The 13,403-nt window shown below is 35.6% G+C and overlaps 1 protein-coding gene across 1 annotated transcript in view; it reads right to left on the bottom strand.

The window, feature by feature from the left end:
* Positions 1–13,403, bottom strand: part of LOC108517354 (nik-related protein kinase-like) — a 47,038-nt gene that overhangs the window by 6,467 nt on the left and 27,168 nt on the right. The window contains 6 exon segments of the mRNA XM_017855232.1: positions 1,805–1,880; positions 2,806–2,955; positions 3,252–3,394; positions 5,221–5,325; positions 9,337–9,495; positions 11,788–11,931. Of these exon segments, the coding sequence (XP_017710721.1) occupies positions 1,805–1,880; positions 2,806–2,955; positions 3,252–3,394; positions 5,221–5,325; positions 9,337–9,495; positions 11,788–11,931 (777 nt within the window).

Below are 13,403 nucleotides of genomic sequence, written 5' to 3' on the forward strand. Positions count from 1 at the left end.
ATAATGATTTCCAGGGGCTGGAATTATGTTTCATAAAGATTTATATGTCCAATATTTTATCACTACTACTTTAATTGAAGCAGCTTGGCAGAGCAATAAAGACCAAAAGAGGTTCAAAGAGCAAGGAGGAAGAGAAACCTCTATTTCCAAATTAATAAGCATGCTATCCAATATTTGAAAAGAGCTGCTTTCTTTATGTCATAAATTCATAGCTGTTAAATATTCTTCTTTATAATTAGGAGAAAGCCTTATTTTAAAAAAGCAAAGATGTATTTCCAACATAGAGAGATTTCTTGACATTTCACAAATTATTATGTATCATAATAGAAGAAACACTACTTGTTACAGGCTTGGGTTTAAAATTCATTTCAGCACATTAATAAATACTTTAGTAATTAATGTACAAACCAAGTAACAAATATACAATACTTGCCTATCAGCCAACTCATTCAAATTAGAAATAGAAAACTAATCTAAAAAACAGCTTGAACTTAAAATGCTTACAAGGGACAGCTTTATAATAGTCTCCACAGCTTGAAATATAACTTTAAGTCATTTCCCCCTTTGCAAAATGTTAGAATTTCTTTTCCAATTAATATAATTTCAAATGCATTTCAGATACACAAAGACTTATTTGGTGACATAATATGAAATACTAAGAAATATCTAAGCATTTCTAAATTTCACGATGCACAAAACAATGCAACAAAGTTTTCTTAAACTACAGATATTGTCACATTAACAGTATTTCCCTGCAGATGAAAAATTGTGTTCCTCTATGGTTTCTCCAAACTAGCATATTACCAGAAAAAAAGTCAGAAACTATACTTGCCAACCCCAGTGTACTCAGGCCAGGTGCTTGAGGCCATGTCCCAGCAACAACAATCCTGATAACTAAAATGGGGATCCAGAGACGAAAAGCAATTTTAATGCGTTCCCTGGGCACTTGCATGAGCAATTGAATCAGAAAAAAACAAAGATAAAGGAAGAGAGTAAAAGAAATTGCAGAAAAGAAGGTTGTCTCAATAAAATCTGTTTAGAAAAAAACTGGACTGCTGCAAATTCAGACAGCCTCAGCTGCTTCTCAGATGATTCCTGAAGTAACCAGATATTCTTTAGCACACATGATTCCCTTGTATCATTACAGCTTTTGTAATCTGGAACTCTTGGAAAATATTATTTTAGTACATTCTTTCTCAGAAGACACCCACCTCCCTGATAATAGAGTCCTTTTCTCTTTTAATGGGTCAAGACACTAGAGTATTTAGCTAAAAATATTTTTTAATATACACAAGGTATCCTAATTGGGTCAGAAAGTGATTTTTAAGAACTCATCTCTAACTAACAAATTGCTTCAAAAGGAAATGACTTTCCTTGCTTATTAATCATGTGAAACACAGGGGTCAACATTCCTGAATTACTTTTCAAATAAGTGTAAACATGGACCAATGCTGCAATGTTCAATACTGCACTAGATTCTTAATAAAAACTATCTGACACAACATTAAAAAAAATGCAGGAAGCTACAGAAGACACTCCAACTGAAGAGTACAGTAGCTATATCAAAATTAACCTGACCTCATGTTTAAGTGGCTTTGGCTAAGATTGGTTCTGTATTTTCTACATTATCAACAGTGTGATTTCTATATAATCATGGGCAACAACTGAGTAATAAGCTAATGATCTTTAATATGACCAAAAGACTTTTACAAAATTGTCCCCACTAATGTCCTGACAATTGATTTATGTAATTTGTTAGAGACATATGAGACAATTCTGAGAGCTGTTCAAAATATCACACAACTATAGTAATTTGAAAATACATCAAAGTTTTCTCCTGGACTTTTTGTATAATGCAAAACTGCTAAAATTTTGGTTGTCTAAAAAGTGGGAATTTAAATATAGTGAAGCAGAGAAACTGTTGGTTTAGGCCTTTCTTTTAAATAAAAATTTCAATAGGACAAACATCATTTCCAGTATCAAATTTGAGACACAGTAGAATTATGTTTTGTATGGTATGTGTGAGGGATATTATAGTATGTTCAAACTCTTTATGTAAATGATGTGTATAATATTTTTATGACAATCTATATTTTAGATGTTGTGCCACATTTTCACAAAATATAATTATTTAAGAGTTGAGGAGTATCTGCTTTTAAAATGCTGTATCTTTTGATGAGAAATACTAACTATAACCAGATAAGAGAACATTTTATGATAATTTGCTGTTATGTCACAGTCGAAGTAATTTAATAAAGAATAGGGATACACATAATAATGCTGCAATACTGGTGTTGTATTTTTAAAAAATTTGTTAATGCATTGTGAAGTGAAGAAAAATAAAGCAAGTACTGCAAAATCAAATACACTTTATGGTCAGTTATTATAAATATATAAACATAAATGGGTAGAAAATGTAGAGCATATATCCTATCTAAAAGGAGCCATGAATGAATCAATTCCAACTGATAATGGTTAGATAGTAATGTGGCACTGATGCTATCAGGTCTTCTGACGTATCAGTAGAAGTCTAGATTTTAAGTGTAAACTTTATTCATTAAAAACAAAAAAGCATTGGGCAAGACAAGCAAAATCTATCTGTAGAATACACTTAGCTTTCTAAACTAAGGGATCATCAGTGTTTTTTTTGTTTATGCAAGACCACTTTCTGGCACTCTGTACTTACCTTTTATGTCTCAGTTCCGGTATAAACATTGCTAATCATATACGTAAACCTTTTGACAGTTGGAAAAACTCAAATGGTGGTATGCAATAATTTCTAGGAATCTGAAGGTATTATCTTACATTATTTGGCAGGGTCACATCAGACATAACCTCAGATTCTGCATCAATGATGTGATATCCATCTGCTGAGCTGAAGAAAATCTTTAGTCTTTTTTCAGAACCAATAGCCAGGTCAACTGTCACTGGCTTATGATCAAGTGTTGGAAATACCTGTGAATATAAAACCAAATATGGCCAAAAGGCCAAAAATGACATTCTAACTAAGGCAAAATTCCCTCACTCTTTTGTCAGGTTTATAAGTGTACAAAACCCAAGTGGATTTTAAAATGGCATATTGTATTTAGAGACCTGTGAATTACAGTTTTCTTAGATCTGTTATTACAACAAATAAATAATTATGTTCAACAGCTTCAAAATATTGAGTTTCTCTTCAAAGGTCAGATTGGCAATGATCATAAGAGCCTTGTATGGCCCTGCATTCTGTTTGCTGTCTTCAAGTTCCTTGCCTTGAGCTTCAGCAAATGAAGGAGCTCATCTGGTCTCTTAAACCGGTTCGCTGGATCAGCTGCCTGTATTTTTGCCAGTATTCGTATATAGGCTTGATAGGACATGTAGTCTCCTTCAGAGTCTGCTGATTGATCAATGCACACTTGGTAGGGAATGAAAAGGGCCAGACATGTTAACTTATCATATACTGGGTATGTACTCTAGGCTCCTATGGTTTCTAGTACAAAACAAAAGGCCAAACGCGATTCATTGCCAAGATCAGATCACAGTAGAGGATTGAGCATCACAGGATTCACCATACTGTAATTGTGAGGTGGGAGTCAAGAACTGTAGTGAGGACTTGGACAAGAACTGTGTATCAGGCTGGACAGACTGCTGGTACTTATCTCTTCGCTTTCCAGCTCCATACCAGGCAGCTCTGACCAATCAGCAGACACCCAAGAATAAACCCATATCCAAATACTCACAGCTGAACCAAGGCCCAATTTAGGGAGATCAGAGCAGGGATGTGACTTGTGTTAGGGATGACTCAGACTGTATATACAGTCATCTGTACTATTTATAGAAGAACGTAGTTATTATGCAAATAGACATTGGCAGATAGTCATAAGAATTTGCTCATCTTTATTGTATACATGTGATGTGTTCCCTTAAAAAATGTACCATGTAAACAGATCCCGACTTAAGATACAAAAGTATTTCATGAATACTTTGCTGCGTTTGTCAGGATGGGTCCCTATCAGTGCTTTGTTAAAACCTGTCTATGGATCAACTAGTTAAAACTCACCTGGAATATCTGCTAAAATTATCAATTCCCAGGCCCTACTCCAGACCCACTAATTCAGCCTGGTGTTGGGTCTAAGATCTAAACTTTTAACAAATGTTCCAGCTAATTCTGATATACATCCCAGGTTAGAAGCTACTGGACATGATAGAATGCTGCCGGTTCTTTAGTCAACCCTCATTACTGTGGAATAAATACAAAATAATTCCATTTAAGTAGAATTCTGAAGCATTACAAGTAAGTTAATCTAGATAAAAAAAACAGTCCCTCATTTTTAAGGTTAGTTGTTTAAGACACTATATTGTTAATTTATGTGGCCTATCCATAGAAGTTCAGCCAAACAGTAATAAAGGTAGAAAGAGTACTGGTAAGCCTAACCACCATGTCTCACAATATTAATAGTTCTAGAGAGAAATGTGTTTAGAGTTCCAGCTTGGAAAGAATATAGATCCATCCAACTCCTTCCCATACCCACATATTGTAGCCAAGGTAACTGGAGAAAAGGCTTTCTTTTCCCTCCTTTTTCTTCCAAGGGTGTTTCCCCTCTATCGTTGCCATACCTTTCTTTACCTTCCCTCGGCTCTCTACCCCCCACTAAGAGAAAACAGGGACTTTCTCAGCTTCAATTCATTGGAGTGGCACCCAAAGCCTGTGTTTGGGGCTGTAGAAGAGAAGGTCTTCATATTGACTACAGGAATTGGGAGTGAGGGGCTGGTGGGGAGGTCCTATAAGGGGAGGGGCCGGGGATTTCCCTCGCATTCTCCCTTGCTGTGGTGCCTGTGAATTGTCTAAAAAAGGGTTAAACAGTAATTACTGACATGGTATATTCAAGTTACATTAGTGAGACACCATCTGTACAAAATATTTAAAAATTAACCAGGCGTGATATGTGCCTGTAGTCCTAGCTACTTGGGAGGCTGAGGTGGGAGGATGGCTTGAGCCCGGGACATCAAGGCTGCAGTGAGCTATGATCATGCCACTGCACTCTAGCCTGGGCCAGAGTGAGAGAGTGAGACCCTGTCTCTAAAAAATAAACAAACAAACAAGCAAGCAAACTAACAACAAAATTGCATTAACTATAGAAGAATGGCATATACTTCTGCATCTGTATTCCAAAGTATGATTCTGTTCACAATTTCTTCTCAAAATAAAAAATCATATAATCCAAAGAAAAAGGAGATCACTCACTTTAATAGCAGTGCTTTCATCAAAGGACTTCGGTGCCCATGCATAAAGGTGAATTGATGATTTCAAAGCAATTGCAATATATGTTGTTTCTTCATGTTGGACTATAATGATAAAACACAAAAAAGTAATGATGCCACAGAGTTAACAAGAACACTCAAATATTTGTATTTGTCATAAAAAATGCCATAACCACAATTTAAGGGCACAGACGGTATATTTTGGGGAAGTTACTTGGTTACAATTTGATGTCCACAAAAAGGTGACAAAATTACTGTATAGTTTTATGGAGTATACATATTTGCCTTTGAGAGCACTCTAAATTGTACACTAAAACCTTGATGAGAGAAATTAAAGAAGACCTAAGCAAATGGAAAAAAGTTCTCCTGCTCATAGACAGGTAGATTTAATATTGTTGAAATAGAAATACTGTCCAAAATTTTCTCCATAGGTTCAGTGCAATCCCTATTAAAATCCCAATGGCCTTTTATTGAAGAAATGGAAAAGTTGATCCTGTATTTCACATGGAATCTTAGGAAGCTCCTAACAGCCAAACAATGCTGAAAAAGAAAATATAAGTTGGAGAACTCACACTTTCCAATTTCAAAGCTTACTACAAGTTACAGTAATCAAAGCAGTATGGTATTAAATAACATAAAGAGAGGCATATAGATCAATGGAATAAAATTGGGAGTTGGCAAATAAACCCATACATCTGTGGTCAATGGTGTTACACCATTCAATAGGGAAAAAACAGTCTTTTCCACAAATGGTGCTGGGACAAGCGGATATACCTATGCAAAGCAGTAAAGTTGGAGCCCAAATCTCACACCATATACAAAATTAACTCAAAATTGATCAAATACCTAAATGTTATAGCTAAAACAATAAAACTCTTGGAAGTAAAGATAGGGATAAATCTTGGTGACCTTGAATATAGCAATGAATTCTTATATTTGACACTCGAAGTATAAAGCAAGAAAAGGAAAAAAAAAGATAAATTAGGCTTCATCAAAAATAAAAATTTGGGGCACCAAGGGAAACAATCAAGGAAGTGAAAAGACAACATACAGAATAGGAGAAAATATTTGCAAATCATATTCTGATGAGAGTCTAGTATATGCGTTGGGCACAGTGACTCACCCCTGTAATCCCATTCCTTTGGAGGCCAGAGTGGGTGGATCACTTGAGGTCAGGAGTTTGATACCAGCCTGGCCAACATGGTGAAACCCCATCTCTACTAAAAAAAAAAAAAATACAAAAAATAGCTGGGTGTGGTGGCAAGCACCTGTAATCTCAGCTACTCGGGAGGCTGAGGCAGGAAAATATCTTGAACCTGGAAGGTGGAGGTTGCAGTGAGCTGAGATCACTCCACTGCACTCCAGCCTGAGCAACAGAGCGAGACTCTGCCTCAAAAGAAAAAAAGAGTCTAGTATGTGGAATACTTAAAGAATGCTTACAACTCAACAGCAAAAGGATAAGCAAACCAATTAAAAAACAGACAAAGGACTTGAATAGACACGTCTCCAAATGGTCAGTAAACATATGAAAAGATACTCAACAACATTAATCATAAGGGAATTGCAAATTGAAACTTTCATAACATCCCACTTTACACCCATAGGGATGGCTAAAATCAAAAGACAGACATCTAAAAGTGCTCACAAGTATATAGAGAATATAGAACCCTCATACATTACAGATAGCAATGTGAAACGGTGCAAACACTTTGAAAAACAGTGTAACAATACTATCCAAGAAAAAAAAGCCATACATATCCACATATGAAGATGTATGAAATGTTCATAGTAGCATTATTTTAATAGTCAAAAGTGGAAAGAGTGCAAATGTCCATCAACTGACGTATGGATAAACAAAATGTGGTATATCCATTCAATGCAATACTACTCATCAATAAAAAGGAATCACTGATACATGTTATATATAACATAGACAAACCTTGAAAATATTACGCTAAGTAAAAGTCCGTCATAAAACACAACATAATATATGGTTCCATTTACAGTAATTGTCCAGAAGAGGCAAATCTATAGAGAAAGAAAGTCCTAGGTAACCATTTATCAGTTTATCATGGATACCTAGGACTGTGAGGGGTAGAGGGGGAAGTAAAGAAAGATGGAATGCGGGATAACTGTTAATGAATATGGGGTTTCTTTTGGTGATGATAAAAGTTAGATCATGGTGATTGTTACATAACTCGATAGACCTCCTAAAACCCATTGAATTGTACATTTTAAACAAGTGTATCTCATGGTATGTACATTATTTCAATAGGGCTATTTTAAAAGGTAAATTTAAAAGTACAATTAGGTATATGCTTGCTCTTGATTAGCCCTTCTGGTTCTTATGGAATATGTTGTCTTACCTGATAGATTTATACTTTGTGCTATAACCCCCTTCCTTGGCTGCAATTTCTTCTGCCACCCCTACGCATTCTCTTTCTCTTTCTCTTTCTCTCTCTCTCTCTCTCTCTCTCTCTCTCTGGGTATAGCTTACTCTCTCTGTCTCTCTCTCTGGGTGTAGCTTACTCTCTCTCTCTCTCTGGGTATAGCTTACTCTCTCTCTCTCTCTTTCTCTCTCACTTTCTCTCTCTGGGTCTAACTTACTCTTGCATTTTCTTTTGCATTGCTCCCAAGTAGGTCAAAGGAGCATGATCACTAATCCTCCAATAATCAAAAATATTCTCTCTTAAAACACTTCCTATATATTTAATATAGGGTAGTAATTGGTGCCAGTTCACTGTCTTGTGGATCTTGAAAGGCTATGAAAATATCAGGCAACTATGATCTGTTCTTGTCTTCCTGTGTGAAGATGCTACTAATTCCAGCTGTCAGTGGGATGAATGCTTTTTGCTGTTCTGAGAGCTTAGGTGGACTGGAATGGGGTCAGCCAGGAAAACTAAACTTAACTATTCCACCCCTTACAAAGAGCACGGATTTGCAATATGAGTACCTTTGTGACTATCTCTTACTGAACTAATATTTTACAAGTTAGTAGGAGGTAGTTTTGCTATATAAACGCCCAAGTTAACATCTGGGGATATCTTTCACCTCTGGGACTATCACATTTGCATAATATGATCTGGAGTGAAGTAGTGATACCTAAACCTATAAGAAACTAGTGTATTTATTTAATGCTTAAGTTATCTGGGTACTCATTTCCCTCTTTAGTGGTGTATGTGTACATATGCACACACATACAAAAACCTATCCTGAGAAAGTCACTTTATATGCAGAACAATAATGGTCAGTCAGGATAGAAGTATCCCATTGCAATTTATATAATGTGATTCCAGCTATTTCTCACCTATGCCACCAGTTTTGCCTGAAGAGGCAATTAATGAAGAGGGAAAGAAGCAAAAGAAGGCCAAGAGTAGAGGGGGATTTGTTTCAGAAATAGAACAGAATGGGATGACATTAGCTTACAGTTTTTTACAGCTGAGAGCAGGATTCTGAACCCCTAGGGTTGTTACTTCCTTTCACAGTGGATGGTTGTGAAGAGAAAGGGTATATGAAAACATTCTAATCAGATGGAAAATAGTTAGTGATTATACTCATGAATATCAACAGTGGGAGCGAGAGTCAGCAGATCATAGAATTTTCTTTCTGACTCATTGTTAAGTTTCCTGGTCTGTGTTAGGAGGGATTCAATCTTACTGTTGTTCCAAAAGAGAGTATCATATGAGTCTCCCCAAGTTTGTGAAGATAAATCTCGATCATTTATATAGCGAAGCTATATAGAGGCAGGAAAAAAAATACCGGTTTATCTGGAATATTCAGGGTGACTGGGAAAGAAAGTAAGGTGAGGAGGTAAACCAAACCTAACACCAATAACTATTTTAGTCAATCAATGTTTTCTCAAAAAAAAATCAAGATTGTAACATAGAAGACCTGGAAGACCTGTCAGTGAAATTTACTCTTCTTTGATTTGAAGTTGCTGTCTATAGCCATACCACCCTGAACATGCCTGATCCTGTCTGTGTTTGAAACTGCAAATTGTTTCCTTTCTCTGCTTTGCCTTTCATAATTATGTACTTCACCAAATGAAAGGATGCAAAATTTATATTGCTGTAGTAAACATGAAATGTGGCTTACGGACACTGAAGTGTTCACAGCCTGTTAACTTATCAATAGCTTTGCAGGCTTCCTCTGTCTTCAGCATTTCTTCTTGCCTTCTTTTACTTCCTGGATCATTATTCAAAATCTTGTTCCTCAACCAGGTCAGATGATACACCCGAAGTCTGTTCTTATGACCTAATAGATAAGAAAAGATATAGTATTTAAAATCAATCTTTCTTTTCATATATTAGAAGAAAAAAAATGTAAGGATATTTTGCCTTTTAAAAAATATTTTATTAATGTAAAAGCACTTGTAAAAAAACTGCATTGCATCAGAATCTCCCATTCAGGGTTTGGAAATATGACAGATTATGTTAGTCTCTCAATTCCAAGAGATAGTCAAAGTATCTACCTATGTGCCTCTCTGAAGGGGATCTAAACCTTTTTTGGGACAGATTAAGCCTTTCGTTATGCAGGCAAGATAATTACCATCCATTCACTTGTACCTTGACTATTCACTAAGTCATGACTCCTCCGGGGTTCAGAGACCTAAAAGCTGTCCCTGGTAGTGTGTGTTTACGAGTGGGGTGGCTGAATATTGACTGTTAAGGTATTCAGGGACAGCAGTATGGGTATCTTTGTATTCTGTCATTCCAGCATGCTTGTAAAATAGCTGAATAGTTTCATTATATATTCCTCCAACTAAATTTATCGTTAATATTAATTTCCTAATTGTAAATCCCATCAAATTCTTACAATTCAGTCAGGAAACACAGGACATGAAAAAATCACACATTTCTTTTCCCGTATATAGTGACTTTATAATCATTTTCTTTGTCATTTTATGGTTTATTATTACATGATTTCTAGGGCCAACAATAGGATTCTTACTTATGTGATTAATCTTTCATATGTTTTAATATAACATTTTGAAGCAGTGTTAAGGTTCAGACATCTACATTTATGTGATATGGTCTTGAATTGTAATCCAAATTGTAATCCCCATGTGTTGAGTGAGGGACCCATTGGGAGGTAATTGAATCATGGGGGCAGTTACCTTCATGCTTTTCTCATGATAGTGAGTTATAAACCACAAGATCTGATGGTTTTATAAGGGGCTTCTCCCCTCTTCGCTCTGCACTTCTCCTTGCTGTTGCCATGTGAAGAAGGACGTGTTTGCTTTCCCTTCTGCCATGATTGTAAGTTTCTTGAGGCCTCCCCAGCCATATGCAACTGTGAGTCAATTAAACCCCTTTCCTTTATAAATTACGCAGTCTCATGCATGTCCTTATAGCAGCATAAGAACGGACTAATACACAACGGCTATTCTATTTCTTAAATGGTAAAATAAATTTGTGCTTTAAACTACTGAGTATCTTCTTATACTGATGTTCTCAGTACTATTTGATGGAAAAGTATTCCACATTTGAGAGAAGCTCAAGAATTAGAGAAGAACACATTTGGATTAGAGGAAGTTGGATAAAGAGTAAAGAAATCTGTTATACAGATATGTAGTCTATAAGCCATCCAGATGTTTTCAAACAACAAATATTACTTCTATGTACCTTAAACCATTATAAGCAACTGACTATAAAACTTGATATAAAAAATCATGAAGTCTGAGCATACCTCTAAAGGGATTTCTCCTCTAACCAAAACATAAAGCAAAGTTAATCATTTTAGGAATAATACACAATCATTAGTGTGCAACATGGCAATTTGTGCACTAATTATATATAAAGCATGTTATATATAATAAAAATATATAAACTCATATAAAGTCTGTAATTAGCATCATTTCATTCCATAGACAAGGCATATTTTCTTACTTTTCCTCTCCTTTTGTCAGTCATCTTTTGCTTATAGTCAGCTTTAATATTGGTGCTTTCCTGATACTAAATGCTGTCTACTAATCACGATCACTCTTAACACTCATTTACTTGCTCTCTTGTATTCTAAGGTTCAGGATCTGACTAACCAAAACTAAGAAATTTAACTACTATTTGGAAAAAGTGTAAAGATCTTAATGAATCCAGTCTTGTTACAAACTCTATCTGTAGGCCCTTGTGATAAGGTTATATACTAAGGACAAGTCTCTTTTATATCTGATTATTATTCACTTTGTTCTTTATTGCTTCTAACACACCACAAGAATGAGACATGGTGGATGTTGATGCATTCCTGTGCACGAGTGAATGAAAATTAGAGATCTGAAGTTGCAGGAGGCTGCACTGGAGAGAACATGCAAGGATGCAAATGTTGTGGTTTTTCTTATCAGTAACCTAGGTTACATACTTTACAATAAAAGGAAATTACTTTAAATTGTAAATAGATAAGAGAATACAAGTAGGAAAGTCTGGTGTCCCAATTAAAGGTTATATTTAAAGTGCTCTTCTATTAACACTTTCACCTGAGAAAGTCTTTAACCCAGTTTGCAGACTAATTAGTCTGCATAATTACTCAGCTAATTTTAGTTCTTTAACAAACCTGAGATGGTAATCAGCAAATTGAGTGGCTCTAAGACTTGAATCTGGCGGAATGGTCTTCGTCTTATAAGTTTAGTAATGTCAGCCTTTCCACTTCTGTCCATCAGATATAGATTAGATCGGGTTCCCAACAGCAAATTGACTCCTGTTCATATATAAAAGTGCTATATTAGCTCAGATTATTTTCATAATTGCATCTATATTACTATTTTTGCTATTCCAGTATGCTGATCTATGTAAAGATGACTTATCAGTTTAGGCTATATTGACCTCATACTGTGTAACTATGTACTCTCTACCAACAGAACAAATTTCAATGAAATACATAAAAATATAGAAGATAATTCCCTCTGGCAGTATTCCACTGGCTGGCATCCGGTATGCCATCTCACAAATGGAAATTTATGTATATCTTAGCACCCTTTAGTAGTGTTCTGAACTTTATCAAAATCAATCAACCTTTTTGAAAATTATCATTAAACATTCTTAGTCTAGCACACGCAAAGAGTTCAATTCAGCTCATTTCTCATTTCTAAACATAAGTAAATGAATGCTTTTAAAATAATTATATGTAAATAATTGTTTTTAAATTGAATGATTCTGTGTTCATGCATTTGTTAAAAATTTACCGTTGCCAAATGCCTGTGAAATTAGTTCCTACCTTCATGTATCTCAATTTCTACACTCTCTTTTATTTGTTGACTGGCTCTATTGGTTCAAACATAAGCACTGTTTAAAGATCAAATAAGAGGACTGAAATAGAAGACAGAACTAAAGTTAAATTACACTTGAAACTACTATAGGAGCTTTTCACCATAAAGTGATATAGGAAATAACCAGCCAAGTAATGTAACAAGATAAAATTTCACAGTCCTCCTTGCCTTGGAGCATACCTGTGCTCCCTGAGCATAAGGAGAAAACTTAAGTGATTTTGCCTTCATTTTCTCACTCTATCTTTAACCAGTTCTCTAACTTATGGCCAATGGCATGTTTAGGAGCTGCATCTTCTTCTCACAAGGGAATCAGAGAAGGAGGAAGAAGTATAGTCAATTTTTACCATAATCTTTTATTTTTCAAAATATAAAATTACAGGTTATAACAATGAGTTATTAGACATTAACTACATTTCTGGGCAGTTGCCAGACTGAAATATTCATGCTATCTTGTTGTTTGACATACTAAATTAGTAGAACTTTGAGATGATTTTTAAAAATTCTTTAATCCATATAAGTACAATGTTTGTTACCGTTTCTATTTTTAATTTAAAACTCTGTACTTTGTTCAATCATACATTAAGCAAAATCTATGAAACTGTAAGACAGGCTGGGCGCGGTGGCCCACTCCTATAATCCCAGCACTTTGGGAGGCCGAGGCGGGTGGATCACAAGGTCAGGAGATCGAGACCATCCTAGCTAACACGATGAAACCCTGTCTCTACTAAAAATACAAAAAAATTAGCCAGGCGTGGTGGCAGGCGCCTGTAGTCCCAGCTACTCGGGAGGCTGAGGCAGGAGAATGGTGTGAACCCGGGAGGGGGAGCTTGCAGTGAGCCGAGATATCGTAACTGAACTCCAGCCTGGGCGTCAGAGAGAGACTCCGTTTCAATAAATAAATAAA

The sequence above is a fragment of the Rhinopithecus bieti genome, unplaced genomic scaffold, assembly GCF_001698545.2.
Source record: "Rhinopithecus bieti isolate Rb0 unplaced genomic scaffold, ASM169854v2 scaffold_41612, whole genome shotgun sequence".
NCBI lineage: Eukaryota > Metazoa > Chordata > Mammalia > Primates > Cercopithecidae > Rhinopithecus > Rhinopithecus bieti.